Source organism: Arachis hypogaea, chromosome 19 (genome assembly GCF_003086295.3).
Source record: "Arachis hypogaea cultivar Tifrunner chromosome 19, arahy.Tifrunner.gnm2.J5K5, whole genome shotgun sequence".
Taxonomy (NCBI): domain Eukaryota; kingdom Viridiplantae; phylum Streptophyta; class Magnoliopsida; order Fabales; family Fabaceae; genus Arachis; species Arachis hypogaea.
Genome location: NC_092054.1, coordinates 37,995,271 through 38,014,296, shown reverse-complemented (window position 1 = coordinate 38,014,296; position 19,026 = coordinate 37,995,271). Strand labels below are relative to the sequence as shown.

The 19,026-nt window shown below is 33.9% G+C and overlaps 1 protein-coding gene and 1 long non-coding RNA gene across 3 annotated transcripts; both read right to left on the bottom strand.

Annotated features, from left to right (window-relative positions):
- Positions 1 to 259: 259 nt before the first annotated feature.
- LOC112775404 (epoxide hydrolase 3) lies at positions 260 to 8,929 on the bottom strand. The gene is made up of 3 exons (XM_025818990.3): positions 8,313 to 8,929; positions 856 to 1,100; positions 260 to 739 (listed from the first exon to the last, which is right to left on the bottom strand). Exons 1-3 carry the CDS (start codon positions 8,784 to 8,786, stop codon positions 490 to 492), a joined length of 969 nt encoding a protein of 322 aa, XP_025674775.1. The 5' UTR covers positions 8,787 to 8,929; the 3' UTR covers positions 260 to 489.
- Positions 8,930 to 9,528: 599 nt separating this feature from the next.
- On the bottom strand, positions 9,529 to 12,862 carry LOC112776368 (uncharacterized). Of its 2 annotated transcripts, none has more exons than XR_011877949.1 (3): positions 12,257 to 12,862; positions 12,030 to 12,175; positions 9,529 to 9,763 (listed from the first exon to the last, which is right to left on the bottom strand). It is a non-coding gene; the product is annotated as an uncharacterized lncRNA (long non-coding RNA). The 2 variants fall into 2 exon arrangements; XR_011877948.1 differs by having other exon boundaries at positions 9,529 to 9,749; positions 12,257 to 12,857.
- Between the last annotated feature and the right edge of the window lie 6,164 nt (positions 12,863 to 19,026).

Sequence of the window (19,026 nt, the reverse complement as noted above, 5' to 3'; positions counted from 1 at the left end):
ACTTATAGTGAAATAACGAGGTTAATCCTCAAAATTAACCCTTAATGAGCTCAAGGAAATGTGAATAAAAGTAATTATCTTACCCCTTTATTAATAGTATAAAATTAAAGCATTTAAAATATCTATTTAGTTCTTATAAATATAAAACTTTACTTATGTTCCTATTAAGTTTTTATAATATCAACGACTAACTATAACATAAACCTAGATGATACTGTGAAAATACCAACTATCATCAGGGTCCATAGTTGAAGACAACTTGATGAAAACATGTTTCCATTATGGCGTTGGCTCGTCAAACAAGAGTACAACAACAAGAAATTGAAAAAAAAAAAAAAAAGGAAATAAAAAGAAAAGAGTTCAGATGAAGCTAAAAGCAAAGAGGTTGCCAATGCAAACGTAACTGGCAATCACAACTTATTCAAGCAAGCATCAGAAAATGTATCTAAAGTCTAAACATCAAGTATGAACCAGATGAATGGTTCAAGACTAGAACTTGTTAATAAACTGGTAAATGTGGTTGTTCACATCCTCTGCTGCTTCTTGATTATTGAAGTGAGCCACTCCGTTTTGCACAACCACTTCCTCTAAATTAGGCACGTCTTTCTTGAAACCACCGTTGTGAATATACTCTTTCACCCCTGGGAAATTGTACACCAAATCCACACTACCTATGATGAACTTCACTGGCACATTGCTGATTCCTACCCCGGTCCATGGTGCTGTTAGTTCCCAGTTTCTGCAACAAAATTGAATTTGTTATTTAACATAAATACATGACTAATTCTTTTGCTTTTATAGAAGCTCTGATCTTAAACTATTATACTAGAATAAAGAGGAGATGAACACACTTACATGTTGAGATTTCTATAGTAGTTTATAGCTCCAGTGAAGCCTGTGTTCTCAAATTTAGAGACATAATAAGCAATATCTTGTTCTGAGAGCCAAGAGGGCAATGTCTCTTGAGGATTTGGATTAAAACCATTTCCGTACTCTCCCTTTGGAAATATTGGGGCTTCAGTTAAGCGAGTTGTAAGTATGTTCTTGAACAGATAAGCTGTGTCAACTCGAGCAAACTCAGATTCCATCTTCCCTGGTTCCTGTAAGGTCAATATTCAACAAAATAGAAGGGGAAAAAAAGGTTATTTTTTGTAGAATATTTTTCACATCTAATAATGAGTTTAATTTTGATACACATGATTGTCTAATCAAATTCATGTGTTTAAATAATCTTTTTAAGTAGTAAATTTAAAAATTAATTATTTTTACTATATAACAATACGTAATTGATTGTATGTGTTAAAACTTATTTTTACATTTATACGATACATACACGTTAACTTAACTAATAAATTAATAATTACCCCTTATCCTCAAATAAATTTCTACTTTTAAACTTTTATTTGAATTAAAAAAATAATCAAAAAATGTTAAAGCCACAAATATTTAAAATAAATTTACAAATAAAAATATTATTTATACACTAAAATCAGTCATTAAAATCGATTATCAATGTATTTGTGTATAAATATATGTATAGTTTAATTTATTTTTAATGTATATTTGTATCCCAGCATATATTTTATACTGATAACTAATTTTTGTTGCTAATTTTAGTGTACACGTAACATAACTCATTTGCAAAGCTATCCTTTAGAAAAGCAGAGAGTGGAGAGGGAAATAAGATGGTCGTGGTAAAAGAGGGATAGGAGGAAGCAATATAGGAGAGGACGGAGGCGATAGTGAAAAAGAGGAGCAAGGGGATGGAGGAGTATAGAAAGGAAGTTGGGAATGGGAAAGAGGCGGCGGTGACAATGACGGTTGTGGCAAAGAAGAGCGTCTCTAAGGAGATGAAGCTTGTGGTGATTGAGAAACTGATCTGTCCATTTCATTTTAGAGATTGATTTGTTTATTGTTCTCTTTTCGAAATTAATTCGCCTATCTCATTATAAGAATTGATTTGTAAAACTCGCAACACAAAAACATTTAACACACGAGTTAATACTATGTTAGTATTTTCTATTATTGAGTAATGAATTAAACTTTAAAGATTAATTTATATATTTTAAAATTTGAGAGTCCAATTTTAAAATCTTATAAATTAATTTGAGTAACTATTTTAAATTATTTTATCCATTTATTCCCTCTATTGAGTAACTATTTTAACTATTTTATCCCACTCCGCCTATGTTACACTTGCGGTACATAGCCGGTCCCAAACCCGTATAAAGGAGGAGGGTTGTGTTAGGTCTTCGGCAACCAACATAAAAATATAGCCGAACCCCCATGACATGAATCAAAGACATTATTGCGCAAAAGCTAGGTCGTTGCCCGGAAGCAACGCGCCGTATGGCTCGAGTACGGTGTCAAAGCAAGAGCCGCTGCATCGGTGCCCGGATGTAGTGTTAAATGAGCAAGGGTTCTCGCGTTTTCGTGAACGGACGATGGTAAATAAGCTAGTTCACAAGGTAAAAGGTAAATGTCGAAGCGATAGAAGGTTGAGATTTGGGACATGGAACATAGGCACTCTAACAGGAAAGTCCATGGAGGTGGTGGACACCATGATAAGGAGGAAGATTAACATTATGTGCCTACAAGAAACGAAATGGGTTGGTGCAAAGGTTAGGGAGTTGGATACTTCTGGTTTCAAACTTTGGTATACAGGAAAGGTGAAGAATATGAATGGGGTTGGAATAATTGTGGATAAGCAGTGGAAGAAGGACGTAGTGAATGTCAAGAGGGTGGGAGATCGGATCATCTCTATCAAACTTGTGGTGGAGGGAGGTGCTTTCCATGTGATTAGCGCCTATGCACCGCAAGTGGGTTCGGACGAACAACACAAGATAAGGTTTTGGGAGAATCTAGAGAGTTTGGTTCAAGGCATACCTTTGGGAGATAAGATTTTCTTAGGAGGAGATTTAAATGGCCATGTTGGGAGAAAAGTGACTGGATATGGGAGTATTCACGGAGGCCATGGTTTCGGGGTGATCAATGCCGAGGGTAAAACTATTTTGGACTTTTCCTCAACCTTTGATCTTCTCATCGCAAATACATGTTTTAAAAAGAGAGACGAACATCTTATAACCTATAAGAGTGGCATGACAAGCTCTCAAATCGACTTCTTCTTGTTGAGGAGAGTCGACCAGAAATTTTGCATTAACTGTAAAATTATCCCGGGAGAGAGTTTGACAACACAACATAGGGTGCTCGTCATGGATTTTCGCGTTGAGCAAAAGTTGAGGAAAAGACATCATACGAAGAACCCAAGGACAAGGTGGTGGCGAATGAAAGGTGAGGAACAAAGAAGCTTCCTAAGACGGGTAGGAGAAGAGGCAAAGTGGGATGGGAATGGAAGCGTGGAAAAGATGTAGAGGGAGATGGCAGAAGTTATTAGAAGAACAGCAAAAGAAAATTTTGGTGAATCTAAAGGAATAGGACCAAGAGACAAGGAGTCCTGGTGGTGGAATGCGAGTATACAAGAAAAGATAAAGATAAAAAGGGAATGCTTTAAAGAGTGGTCTTTATGCCGCAATGCAGATAATTGGGAAAAATATAAGGCGGCTAAGAAAGAGACAAAAGTGGCTGTAAGTGAAGCAAGAACAAGAGCATATGAGGGTCTCTACCAGTCTTTGGGCACGAAAGAAGGAGAAAAAGGTATATATAGAATCGCAAAGAGTCGGGAAAGAAGAACGAGAGATTTGGATCAGGTTAAGTGCATAAAGGATAAGGATGGAGAGGTATTGGCTCAAGAGGAGAAGATTAATGAAAGGTAGAAGAGCTACTTCTACGAGTTATTTAATGAGGGACAAAAGACTCTTCCGAACCTTGGTCGATTATGCACAAGGGAAGAAGATCAAAACTTTGACTACTATCGAAGGATTCGAGACTTCAAGGTAAAAGAGGCTCTAAAGCAGATGAAAAATGGCAGGGCAGTAGGACCTGATAATATTCCGATTGAGGTTTGGAAGGGTCTTGGAGAAAAAGGTATCAACTGGTTAACCATGCTTTTTAATGAGATTTTAAGGTCAAAGAAGATGCCTGATGAGTGGAGAAAGAGCACCTTGGTACCTATCTACAAGAATAAGGGGGATATACAAAGTTACGAAAACTATAGAGGGATTAAGCTTATGAGTCATACTATGAAGTTATGGGAAATGGTGATAGAACGGAGGTTGAGAAAAGAGACACAAATAACAGAGAACCAATTTGGATTTATGCCAGGCAGATCTACCACTGAAGCGATATACCTATTAAGAACGATGATGGAGAGGTATCGTAGTAATAAAAGGGATCTACATATGGTGTTTATTGATTTGGAAAAAGCATATGATAGGGTACCAAGGGAGGTCTTATGGAAGGTTTTAGAAAAGAGGAGAGTAAGGATCACATATATTCGAGCAATTAAAGACATGTATGATGGGGCCACAACTAGTGTGAAGACTCAAGGTGGTGTGACAGAGGAATTCCCTATTGGTATAGGATTACACCAGGGATCATCCTTAAGTCCATACCTTTTCACACTAGTCTTGGAAGTACTCACAGAGCATATCCAAGAGCCTGTGCCATGGTGCATGCTTTTTGCCGATGATATCGTCCTTATGGGAGAGTCAAGGGAAGACCTAAATAAGAAGTTGGAGTTATGGAGAGAAGCTCTAGAAGTGTATGGTCTGCGCATAAGCCGTAGCAAGACGGAATATATGGAATGTAAGTTCAGTCTGAGAAGGAAAAACCCCAATATAGAGGTGAAGATTGGAGAAAACATCCTACGAAAAGTTAAAAGTTTTAAGTATCTTGGGTGCATCATACAAGATAATGGAGAGATTGAACATGATGTAAATCATAGGATCCAAGCAGGTTGGTCAAAATGGCGGAGTGCATCTGGTTTTATATGCGACAAAAAAGTGCCTTTAAAACTTAAAGATAAATTCTATCGCACCGCTATAAGACCGGCTATGCTGTATGATACGGAGTGTTGGGCTGCTAAAGGAGAGCACGAACATAAGCTGAGTGTGGCAGAGATGAAGATGTTGAGATGGATGAGTGGTCATATGCGATTGGATAAAATAAGGAATGAAGATATAAGGGAGAGGGTTGGAGTAGCACCCATTGTGGAAAAGATGGTTGAATCGCGTCTCATGTGGTTTGGACATGTGAGAAGAAGACCGATAGAACATCCAGTCAGGAGGGTGGATGAGATGGAAGATGGATAAAGGGCGAAAGGCAGAGGAAGACCTAAGAAGACCATCCATGAAGTGGTCAAACGAGATCTACATGTAAACGGTCTCTCTGTAGACATGATACATGACAGAGCACAATGGCGTCGTTTGATTCATGTAGCTGACCCCACTTAGTGGGACCAGGCTTTATTGTTGTTGTTGTTATTTATTCTCTCTAATCTCTATGATTGATTAGAGTAATATTAATAGAGTATGACTGAAAACAAATAGTAACGTTACATTAATGAAAACTTATTGGTAAAAACGAGGAATAAAATAACTCACAAGTATTTTTTATGACATTTTATTCAAATAAAATATTTGAAAAGATTCTTACAATATTTGCCATTCGTTTACATGAATGTCCTGTTTTATTATTATGTAAACTGTGATAGGTAACCACAGTTTTCAATTTAAACGTAAACCGTGGAAGGTAAACATAGTTTATTTGTAGGAAATATTGAGAATAAACCGTAGTTGCTTACCACAGAATATGCATAGAAAAGTTTGGTAGAAACTGTGGCCGGTCACCACGGTTTATGAGGATATCACGGTTTATGGAGAGAAAAATTATATATATATATGAGTGAGATTCAAACTATTGAAGAGAAGTATTTTATAATGGCAAGTGAGGAAGAGAGTTTTTTAAATAATAAGGGCAAATCACACTATTAAATCAGAATTGAGGAGAAATTACATGATTCAACAACCAAAGCAAAAAATGTAACATGGATCAACCAGAAGCGTGTTTTTATATAATTCGAATCAAACTAATTCGAATTACAAACCAATAGTAATAAATATGCAGCCAAAATTGATACGTAATTCGAACTTACCTGATTCGAATTATGCATGTAGGTTGACCCAGGGTAGTTCGAATTACACTCATTCGAATTATAAGGGATCCAATTCGAATTACACTAAAAAAATAAAATTATCTAAAATATTGGACCAGCTCAATGTTAATCAGATTTTTATTTCTATTATAAAATATAAAAAAATTAATTCTAAAAAAAATCATGTTATTTTTTAGGATTTAATTTTTTTATCGTGTTTTCATAAAGTTTCTACAAAATTCACCTATCACATTAACTAAACTTATTTATTTACGTAAAATTTGTTTATGGACTCAGCAAATTTGTTTATGTTTTAATACGATTTAAATTGTATTAATATATTTTTATTTTTAATCAATTTAATTTTATTTAAATAATTAGATTTTTAAATTATAAAATTTATATTAGTTTGTAATTTAAAATTTAAATAGATATAATTTAAATTAATAATTTATAAAATTGTATGTTTTCATATTTTATTTAAACCTATCAAAAACAGATGCAACAGGTTTACTTGCTGGAATATTCATCACCAATTTCAGAAAGTAAATACTTGTGCTGATAGGTTATCTCATTTTAGTCATAATCTCTCATTTGACTATTATATTTTTTTCAATCTACCTTTTTGTATTTTCTTAGCTTTTCATGCTAATTCTATAGGTATGACTCTTTTTAGAGTAATTTTTATTTAGTTTTCTTATTTTTTGGACGTTTCTGTCCCGATGTTCATTAAAAGAAAAAACATATGTAAAACTACATAACATTTATAAACCATTCATATTTTTATTCATAATAAATTTATGTTTGGCTAAAAATATATTTATTGATAATATGAATATAAAAAAAAATGCACATGCAGCAGTATTTAAAAACAAGCGGCACCGCTCTTCTGACAAATTGAGGAGGCAAAATAAATATATAAATCATAAAAAAATCTGGATGTTCCATAATTTACGTTGGTGGGCTAGTTTGATTTACTTTTTAGTAGAGACTTCAATCCATTCACGTCTAGTTAATTGTTATATGGTTTAATTATTTTATTGATTTTTATATAATTTTATTAATTTTTTAATTAAATTTTTATATTTATTTTTTAATTTTTTAATTAGTTTTTTATAATATAAAAATATTAGAATTTATTATATATTTGTTTATAAATTAAAAGTATTTATAATTAAAAATTTAATTATAAAATTAAAAATTATAAAAAATTAATTAAAAAAATATAAAAATTTAATTATAAATTTAATAAAATTATAAAAAATAATAAATTAATTAAACCTTCTTATAATAATCTAACGAGGTTTCTTACTATCCTTATTATGTTCCTATTATCTTCTTTATTTTTTTTTGTCTACTTTAAATTTAAGTCCTCTTAATAAATTTGAATCTTTTAAATTTTAGATTTTTATTTTAGAGGATAAAATAAAATATTTTATTATTAAATATTTTTTTTCTCATGTATTTTCGATTTTGATTCATCTATAAAATAAGGGAGTCACTCAGATAAAGACGTTTGAAACGTCTTTTTTTTTAAATATTTTTTAATAATTAAAATTTAACACATTTAATTTGACCAAAAAAATAATGAATCAAATCTTGAACTGGTCTAAATTAATATTTTTTTTATAGAAAATGACTACAATACCCTATTATAGAAAATAACTAAAATACTTCTATTATATATATTAATTTTGAGAATCCTAAATTTTAATCTTTTATTTTTCTATCGTAGGATTAGGATTTAGAATTTTTAAAATTAATATATATATATTTTTAAAATTAATATATATATATATAAAATAAGAACATTTTAATTATTAAAAAATATCTTTAAAAAAAGACGTTTTAGGCGTTTTAGGCGTCTTTATCTAAGTGACTTCCATAAAATAAATAGTAATAGATTATATTTGATCCTCTAAAATTAAATTCAAAATTTAGAGGATTCAAATCCCTTAATAATTATCAAATATTTAAGTGAACATGTGTTCTACATTTTCTTTAAACAAATAACCGACGAATAAAATAAAAATAAAAAAATTAAAGGATCTGAGTTGTACTTGTTATTGCAGAGAGAAGTAAAAAAAAAAAAAAATTAATTGTAGGTTAAAAAAATTGATTTCTAGATGTTTTCCAAATATATATGCAAACTTGCAATAATTTAGAAGTTAGAAATAATATTAAAAATATCAGTGATAAACAATGCAATTTACTCTTCTTAGATTTAAAATTAATAAAATCATCATCTCATGTATATTACCTGGAACCTGCATATGTAAAAATCATCTCCACATGCGGCCCGGAAACCGTCAACCGTCTTGATTTTTGGGTCTCTTCCAAGAAACGGTCGGAAAGGGACACTGAGGCAAACATAAGCCTTAACTCTGTCCGGTCGGAACAAGCAGAGGTACCAACCGATGATGGCCCCCCAATCATGTCCGACCACAAACACTTTCTCTACGCCAAGAGAATCAATCAGAGCTATCACATCACCCACCAGGTGGAAGCACGTGTAGCTCGTCACCGACCCCGGTGCTTCCGTATCACCATAGCCCCGCAGGTCTGGGGCTATAGTGCGGTAGCCTAGGGAGCTGAGGCCCAATATCTGGTGGCGCCACGAGTACCACAGCTCCGGGAAGCCGTGCAGGAAAAGAACCACCGGGCCTTCTCCTTTCTCCGCCACGTGCATCTTTATGCCGTTGACTTCCACCGTTCTGTGCTTTATGGTATCCATATTGTGTTTTGTTTCTTTCTTTTTTTCCGGTGTGTTTGGTATTTACTTTTGACGAACTTCTGTGTTGGTTTAATTTGTCATAAGTACGTACAGAAACCACAGAGCGCTAAAATAGACTCGTGAGTCGTGACAGCAAATTTGTTCGATGTTAGTATGTTGCTGGTATTTTCGTAATTTTTTATTTTTGATATATTTTTGATATTGGAGTGAAACGGTGTTTTTTTTGGAGTTTTATTTTTAAAAACAAAACTGTTTAATTAGAGCGATTATTAGAGGTATAGAAAATCGAACCGTCTGATTTTTGGAACTATATAAATTGGACGGTTTAATTTATGAGAAGAACTATATAAATTGGACGGTTTAATTTATGAGAGGTACACAAATTAGACCATTCGATTTGTGTTAAAAAAATTAAAAAATTTGAATTACAAAATTTGGGTCCTCGGATTTGTGCATTTTTCATAATTTTAAAAAATACAAAAAATTATAATATTAAAGTATATCACTATTTTTACTTTCATAATAAAAAAAATAGCTAGTATCTTCCATGCCAAATATACACGGAAAAAAGAAATAAAAGTAAACTAGTGTAATATCTTTGCTACTGAAATATTACGCTTTTGATTGCGTCATTCTGATAGCAAGAATATTATGATGACTTCAATATTCTTATTTCTCAATAATAAAATAGAGCCTTTGATTCGAAATCGTATCGCTATTTTCTTTGAAAAATTGAAAGTTCTTTTTCTTGAAAACAAATATGCATATATAGATATACAAACACTTCTTACACAAGTAGCTTACAAATATTATATACATACATATTATTACAATCACGACTCCTATCCCTCTTACAAGAATATAATAATAAAAGCGAGGGAAATGCATAACATATGTATATAAACAGAAACAGCATAGCTAAGAATTCAGCAAATTAAAATTCCGTAAGCTTTCTCGTCCGTCCTGAAAAGAGAAGTCTGTAAGGAGTGAGAACATCGTTTTTCCAGGTTCTCAATAGAGGGTTTAAAAATTGTCATAAGAGGATGTGTATAAAAAGAATGAATTTCAAAAGCAATAATCATCGTTCGTCTTATGAATTTTTTTCAAAGATCATAACAAATAATCATCCAGAATTTTCACTATTCGATTTAAAAAAATTTCAAAACTCAAATAATATCCCATAACATAATCAATTCGTACCCATCTTACCAACCATGGCCTCTAGCCTAAATAAAACTAACTCCGGTCTCTGGTCCACATAAAACCAACCACGGCCTCTGGCCCAATAAAACCAAATCAGGGCCTTCGACCCAAATAATATCAACCACACTATTATTGAAAGCATCAATTCATTCACCAATACTTAGTCTCAAGACAGAACCAATCACAGACACAAATAATACAACATAAACACAATCCGAAAACAGTTATAGTAAGTACCACAATTAACAGTTAGACAGAATTCATCAGATAGGCAACCAAAACACTTAAGCACAACCAAACAATAGCAAATAAATGCAGTATGATGCATGCCTATCCTATTGGTCATGAGCTCATACGTCGGTTATATTGCCAAAACTTGACACCTCCGATAGCTAACTCGAATATCTTCTCTCTTGTATGACTTGGAATATAGTGTCTGACACACTCTTGGGATATAGTGCCCGGCACATTTTAGGGATATAATACCCAACACACTTTTGGAATATAGTGTCCAACACACTCTTGGAATATAATACTCGGCACATTTCACACACCAAGAGAATACAGAACCTGGATATAATGCATGTCACACTCTAGGGATATAGTGCCCGACACACTTTTCAATCATAACCATTATCTTCATCAAATTCATCTATAACATAATCAAAATCAAGCATAGTCAAGATCATAAGCAAAATCGTAACTTAATATTATCATTTCTCAATTAAAACCTCATCATTATCACAATCACCATCCATCAGGGATATACTGCCCAACACACTTTTGGGATATAGTGTTTACCATACTTTTCAATCACAAGAATACTCCTTAAACCGATTTCAATCTCATTCTGAAGTTCAAAACATTCCCACTTTTCTTACAACACACCATTCAATACATTTTTCTCAAATCCTTTACTTTTAAAACCAATACCACTTCTTTATGACATTTTTCCAAAATCTTCAAAACAATCTCGCTTAAAACCAGTTTTTCTTTCATAAAACTCATTTCTCACTTAACCAAAATCCTCGAGCTAACTTTAAAATCATTTCAAATTTAACTCCTTTCAAAAGATTAAAAAAAATCGTTTAACAGACTTCAATAATTCGTCCCTTCAGATCCATTTGAAATCCCCAAAAACATAACTCTTAAATTAGATTTAATTGAGTAAAACTCACTTTCGTTTGAAAACAAGTTTTTAGAACCGATTTTTTCAAAACTAACTTTAACTTCACTTTAAGTTTTAAAAAGCTGTTACCAAAAGTTTTAAAACCATTTTAAATTTTCAATTATAAATCCTAATTGAAACATAGTTGCTTATTTTTCAATAATACTTAAAAATTCGTTAAAACGCCTCAATACGTACTCCTTCCTTTAGTTAAATCAAAATAAAATAAAATAGTTCTTTAATCAATTTAACCAAAATAAAACTTTCAATTTCTCATAAAATTTTGGCAGCATCCCTTCTAAAACTCAGACTTTTGTCCCCCTTCAAGGATCCTAACAAAACCTTTTCTCAATCCTTTCCAATAAGTTCAAAACTAAATCATTTTTAATGTCAAACCATTTTCACATATAAAATCATTTTAAAATTCAATCCAATTTCAATATCAACTCATTCCCAAATCTCAATCATTTTCAAAAGTCACTTCACTTCCAATAAATCAAGAAAATCAATTTCATTTAGGATTTCCAGCATTTGATACTTTCTAATCAACTTACAAAAACACACGTTATCAAACCAATTTCAATCCAACGCCAAATCAAAGAATCAACATAACAAAATCTCAACAACCAATCAATTTCGGTAAATTAAGAGACCAATTCAACAATCATCAACTCAACAAAAATCAATCAATTAACCAGATTATACAACCTTCTCAAATAATCAATATATCCATTAAGCAAACAACGCATTTCATCCAAAATAGGTCAATTTAATCCATAAGACTTACGAAATCATAAAAATATATTTTTCATGACAATATCGATTTTTAACAATTTTTTATAATAAAATAGTTTTAAAAAAAAGTCCCCCACCTCGATTGTCAATCTCGGTAATTAATAAACGCAGCAAAACCCTTTTTCTCGGCCCACAACAGCGACAACCACAACCGCAACTTCATACCGCTTCTGCAACAACAACAGCAACTCCAAACGCGGCATGCAAGAATCGCAACTCAACCCTATCGCAATAACGCCGCAGAAACTTCAACAATATATAACGAAACAATGACTAAAAGGGTTTTCGGAGTAGAGACATTTACTGTATTACAAAAATTAAGAACAGAGCAACCGCAGCTTTGGCAGCTGACTCCGAGGATCCCCAGTAACGGCGACGACAACGGTGTAGCTCCAACAGCCGCATGCAGCTTAGCAGCAACCTCCTTCCACAACAACGATAACCGTAGCGACAATACCCCCACCGTCACCTTCTCTCTTTCCGGTGACCAGCTCAACGGCAGACTCACCCATCGGTGACGACAGACGTGACGGTGACGACGAGATGAAGGAGCTTGATGGCGACAAGGCAAAATGGCAGCAGTCCTCCCTCCCTGTCACTAGGTCGTGCCCTTCTTTCTCAGCGTCTTCTACCTCCTCGGCGGTAACAACGGCGACGCAAGGACGATGGCGACGCGTGGCTCGACAGCTCCTCTTCCCTCAATGCGAGATCTCTCTGTGAACTCTCTCCTATTGACGGCACAGTGGAGGCGATGGTGGCAGTGACGCCCACCACGCCGTCTCCCTCTCCTTTCTCTTCTCTTCTTCTTCTCCTCTCTCTTCTCTTTTCCCCTCTCTGTTCTCTGTGTGTGTGGGTGTGTTGAGGGAGTGAGAGTGGCGACTAGGGTCAGTGAGTGAAGGGTGAGTGTGTTGTGTGTTCAGGTTAGGGTAAATTTATATATAAGGGTAATTTTGTAATTTTAATAAAACTAAGAATAATATAGTAATTAAAAATCAATTTTAATCCAACAATAATTATCAATAAAAATACTATTATTTTTTAATAAATACTCTAATTTAAGAATGAGAGGTTATCAAACTAATTTTTTTTTATTCATAAAATAAAGTTCAAAATCTAAATATTCAAATTAAAGCTTATAAAATCCTTAGCGTTTCTCAATTACAAAAGCTTTGAATCATAAAGAAGAAAATACTCAATTAATATAAAAATTTTTAAAAATATAATCTTAAATAAATATAATAAACCATAAATAACATATTATTTAATTTTTAAAAATCTAGAGTCTTATAATTAAGCTTCCAAATTTTGGTATGACTTTAATGATAAATAAGTCTCTAAAAACTAAAAAATATGAAAAAATTAATATATATTTTTAAAAAAAAATTAAAGAATATATTTTGATGTAATATTTTGTACATTTAATTATTTGTAGATCTATAATTTTACTAAATTTTTACTTAATTCTTTAAAGTTTTTTTTTTAGAATTGAGTTTTTATACTATATAATATTTTTTTCACTTTAGTCTATACTATGACAAAAACGTTTGAAATAATAGAAAATTTCGTTAAAAAGATGAATATTCTCATAACTAAGGTAGAAAACCTAATTGAAGACACCTCCATATTTCGAAAATAACAAAAAAATTCTTATCATTTTGTCGTACACTCACATTCTTAGTCTTAAGTGTTCAGTAACCCACCTCACCCACCTCCCAAGTTCCCTTACTCTTACTCGAACAAACAGAGGCACAATGCCACCCCTCCCTGCTTTCTCACTCTCATATCGGTTCACCACTGTAACGACCTAACTTCTAGCACGTTATGACCAATGCTAGCCACTAGGCGCTACTATACGGCTTTTCCTAGAAACTCTAGACTTTATATTAAATATATACATATGAGCCTGTAGCGCTAATCGAGATCGCATGTCAGATATATAGATATAAGAAAATAGATAATAGTTAAATAGATAATATCTACATGAAGCATAGAAATATCATACATATATGCTCGAAGGCTCATTTAGTACATCATAATTCACACCAACTTACGTCGTTGCTTATTCATGAAAATATTTACAGACTCCGTATTTATACTAACAGGCCTTGACTCACAAGAGTCACTGTAGTCTGGGACCCATTCTAACTTGTTTATATAGGTATTTACAAATCACTTAACCCTCTAAAAGTCTATATAAACCGAAGGCAAAGACAACTACTACCACTGCTACTATTATAACTACTGTTGGTCATCGATCCTTGGTAACTAAAGAAATACGGAAGTGCTGTGTGAAAGTAAAAGAAGTCGCTTTGACCCTCCGGTAATGCTACTGCTGCTTGCTAGTCCCAAGACTGGAAACTCAAAGAAGATCTTGCCGGTTTGCATCTGCGGAATGGGAAAGTAAAGGGTGAGAACCTAAGGTTCCAGCAGGGTACTACACAAGAAAACCTAAGGGGTTCCGCAGCCTAAGTCTAAGACTTCGCGCAGTTAGGTCGGTAAGTCACACAAATAAGTACAAGCACAAGTATATAGCAGAATAGTAATCAATCACAGAATACAAGAAGCAGAGACAAAATACAAACATAGGTACAAGTAAGCAATCACAAATATAGAGAATGCAGCAACCAAATATGATGCATGCCTGGTCCTATGCAGGCCATGAGCTCATGCGTCGGTTGACTACCCGCAACCGACATTACCTAGGAACTAGTCCTAGATATAGTTTCCCAATTGCGTCTGTCCGTGTATATGTCTCGATGTGGTTAAGCATACCACCAGTCTGTGACAACAGGCAATCGTCGCAAAGCTTTATGCCATAATATACGCACAAAGGGGAAACATAGTTTTAGCAATCAGTGGGTAAATACTCGCCTCCAAACAACCTCTAGCACCTTGGGGTTTATAGTTCTTTTTTCTGCGGCACATCTCAATAAACTTTAGCTCTAAGGGACTTCTCTGTCCTTCTTTTTAAATAAAATTTATGTCCGACCCTTTCTTAAAATATCTCAGCCTTGTCACATATTTTTACCATTTGTTCATGGAATTTTTGTACATTTTTAATTTTACCCTTTCTATACATAACTTCGTTTTTTTTCTAGTTTTCTTTAGGCTTTTAGTGGCGCTTTTACCACTAGTATTATTACTTCACCATTTTACACTCATATTTTTTTCTAATAGACCTTTTCTCCTTCATTGAGTTAATTAAATTATTTTTAATTTGACTTTATGCCTAAAATTACTAATATGCCCCTAAGTACTCTAATTTTACCGTTTAACCTGATTTACCGTCAAATTGTTACCGCGTTAATCCTAATATTTTTCTATGACCAAATTATCCATAATACTTTTAACTAATGCTAATTATACCCTTAGGACCTAAAATATCATTTTACCCTTTATTAATTTATTTACTTATTCTAGTTACCACTTTTTACCGTTTTACTTCTACCTTTTACTAAAACTTTTATTTAGGCCCAAAATTTTATTGTAATTATAATTTTGACTCAATTAATTTATATAATTACTATTTTACCCCTAATGATACTAAGTTCATAATTTTATTTATTTTTCATTTAAATTACATTTTTCACTCTTTTTTAATCTAAAAATGACCATAACACCTTTTTTTATTTTTACACCTTTGTTTCATTGGATTAAAATCAGTTTTCTAACCTCTTTCTAATCCTTATACACATGACTTTCATGATCATTTAGTGGCCAAATTTTTAGGAGTGCAGCTTTTTATTTTTATCCACTTTTAGTGACTCTTAAAGCTTGAAACTTAAACCCCATGTGCTCCAAATAATTTTCAGTGATTTCATACAATTTTCAAAGACAAATAAGCTTCATATATCACTCAAATAATAGTCCAAAAATAGAGAAGTATCACTGAATTTCTAAAATTAAGAATCAAGTACAAAATCACCACAAAGTGGCTCATATGAACAACCACAAACACATTCTAACTAATCCTAACCCTTACCTCTTATTGAAGTCAGTTCTTAAACCTTTCACACACTAGAAAATATGCACACAAGGGTAGAAGCACAGATGGTGATGGTGCAGTTTCATTTTTGGTCAACAATGTCGCAAAAACGTCGAAATTCAACCACTGTGAACTCGAAACTCCTTAACTCCTTAAGCATGTTCCATGGGTGCTTCAAGAGGAGTTATCTATACATGGAGGAGAGTAATGATTCATCATGGTTACTGTTTATTTTTAAAAGAAAAAGAAAAGAAGAAAGAACAAGAGTTTACCTAGCCGAATTCGGTATAAATGCAAAGATTGGCGAAAACGGACAAGAGTTTGTGCTTGTATGGTTTGAGTCCTTGAAGAACACTTGAAGAATAGTGTATGAATGGTGAGATAAGAGGCTGAAAACTCAGGTAGTATGTGCAGAATTTTCTCTCTTTCTCTCTCAAGAATTTGGTCAAAAGAGTGTAAAAATGTGTAAAGTGTTTTGTAAATTTTGTGGCAAATGCTTCCTTAAATAAAAAAATAAAAGTCTTAGTGAATTTATGATGGTAAAATGTGCTGGAATTTTCGTGGTCCAGGGATGGGATTTTGATGAAGAAGGGGCATGAAAACGATAGCTTGGTCAGCACTCGCGTGTCGAGCTTATACGCAATTAACCGCAATTAGTTATTCGAGGTTAAAAACACAGCAGAGAGGGATGAAAGGCTGAGATAATCTCGGCCCAGAGGCTGAGAAGAAGATACAAGTTACTTAGATGCCATGTACGAAGATTTGGGGTCTCTAGGAGTCGTTTGCGGAATAGTAGTCAGAAATTCGGTTCGGATAACTTTTACTGTGCTATAAAATAATTAATAGATAATATTTTTTCTTAAAGGAGTAAATCATGAATGGATGACTAATATAAATTTTGAGGCACATTTAGTTGGATAAAAATTAGTTTGACCATTGATTCCGAGGTTTTCGGTTACTAGAGTTTTTCTCAGCGCACGCAAAACCGTCACTAAAAGTGAATTTCCGGCTCAAAAAGTCTCTAGTGAAAAAATAAATCAATGGTAATCTAATATCTATTATTTACTAGTCAAACTTGGCTTAGGAGAAATTAATTACACTCATAAAGTCAATTTTGACCTTATTAATGGCCTTTTTCTTTTTTCTTTTTTATTTTTTTCTTTTTTCTTTCTTCATTTTTTTATTCTTATTTTTTTTACCATTGGGTTAGCCTCATTATTTCTTATTGGACCATGATTCTAAATTTTACAAAATAAATTTTAAAATAGCCAGAAAAGTCTGTTTACCAAAAACCGGGTTCTTACATTATACCCTGCTTAAAGAAAATTGTCCTCAAAATTTCAACTATGCACATAAAATTATAAGGACATCCATGTCTTGTGTCATGGTTAAGGTTCTTAATTAGCATAACACTCACCTCAAGCGAAGTGACCGGGTCTTGTGGCGCTTATTAGTAGTCATGGTAAAACTCCATCCTGTTGGTGGGGTCTAGAGGCCCTATCTGTAATCCTCTTGCGGCAGTTCCTTGCTAGATGTCCCTCATTATTGCAGTAGTAACATATATTTGTACCAAATCGGCAAAGCCTACCGCAATAATTTTGCCATACTTCGGGCATATGAAGCCATCCTGAGTTTGCTGAGGTTGTTCTCCCTGTATCCATCCTAGGTCATGATTATTTTTACTACCATTGAAACGAATACGAAGGTCACCTCTAGGTTAGTTTTAGTGTTGTTGCTGCCCATTAGATTTGAAATCTCTTCCCCAAGGGGCTAGTCTTCGATCGAAACTTAGTTGTGCAGCCCCTCGATGATTTGCTCATGCAACTGCCAACTTCTTTGAATATTCCTCTGCCAGTTGACTCTTATTGACTAATTCAGCGAAGTTTCTGACCTCCATTGGACCCACTAAGGCTAACAGCTCCTCCCTGAGACCTCCCTCATATTTAATACACTTTCACTCTCATATTCTACAAGATTTCCCTGGCAAACCTTCAAAAATCGACACAAGTCCTCGAATATCCGGGTGTACTCAGCCACCGTCATGCTTTCCTACCTCAACTGCAGTAATTCCAACTCTTTGGCAGTGCGGGAGAATGGAGGAAAATACTTCTTGTAGAACTCAGTGCGAAAGTCAACCCAAGTGATCTCAACGCCTCCTTGTCCTATCAACTGGCTCACTCCCTGCCACCAATGTTGTGCATCCCCCTTCAGCATGTAAGTGGTGAACTCCACTTGTTGTCCCTTAGGGACATGTTTCACCTGTAGAGCCCGTTCTATAGCACGAAACCAATCATCTGCCCCGGTCGGATAAATTGGACGGATTAATTTTAAGGAAAGATGCTAAAGTCATTAGCCTATCCCTTTCGGGTACGCTGTTTTCCAATCTATTTTGATTTCCATGACCATTCTCATTACTGTTCCCCTGTTGTCGTTCCATTCTTTCCACCACTCTGTTTGTCGCAGCGACAGAATAGTGCACAGCTGCAGCCATTGTGTTAATAGATTCTAACAAGGCGGCCGGGTCAAATACCGGCTTGAAGCTCGGACTTGATTGACGAGTGCTACGCTAGTTTGCAGACATTGAGGTCCTGTTAACACTAAACAATCAATATTAAGGTGATCAGTCTTAACATATCCAATTTTAAGTGCTAACATTTCCAAAATGAATGCTCACAGACTATTATGCAAAATGTATTATTAGAGATACCCTAGCAGCATGGAAATACACAAGCAGAGCATGCGGTGAAGCATGGTCAGTCCATCCCCAGGCTTTATCAAGGACAAACTGCTCTGATACCATTTGTAACGATCCAGCTTCTAGCACGTCATGCACAATGCTAGCCGATAGGCGCTACTATACGACTGTTCCTAGAGACTCTAAACCTTATACTAAATATATACATATGAGCCTGTAGCGCTAATCGAGATCACGTGTCAGATATATAGATATAAGGAAATAGATAATAGATAAATAGATAATATATACATGAAGCATAGAAATATCATACATATATGCCCGAAGGCTCATTTAGTACATCATAATTCACACCAACTTGCGTCGTTGCTTATTCATGAAAATATTTACAGAC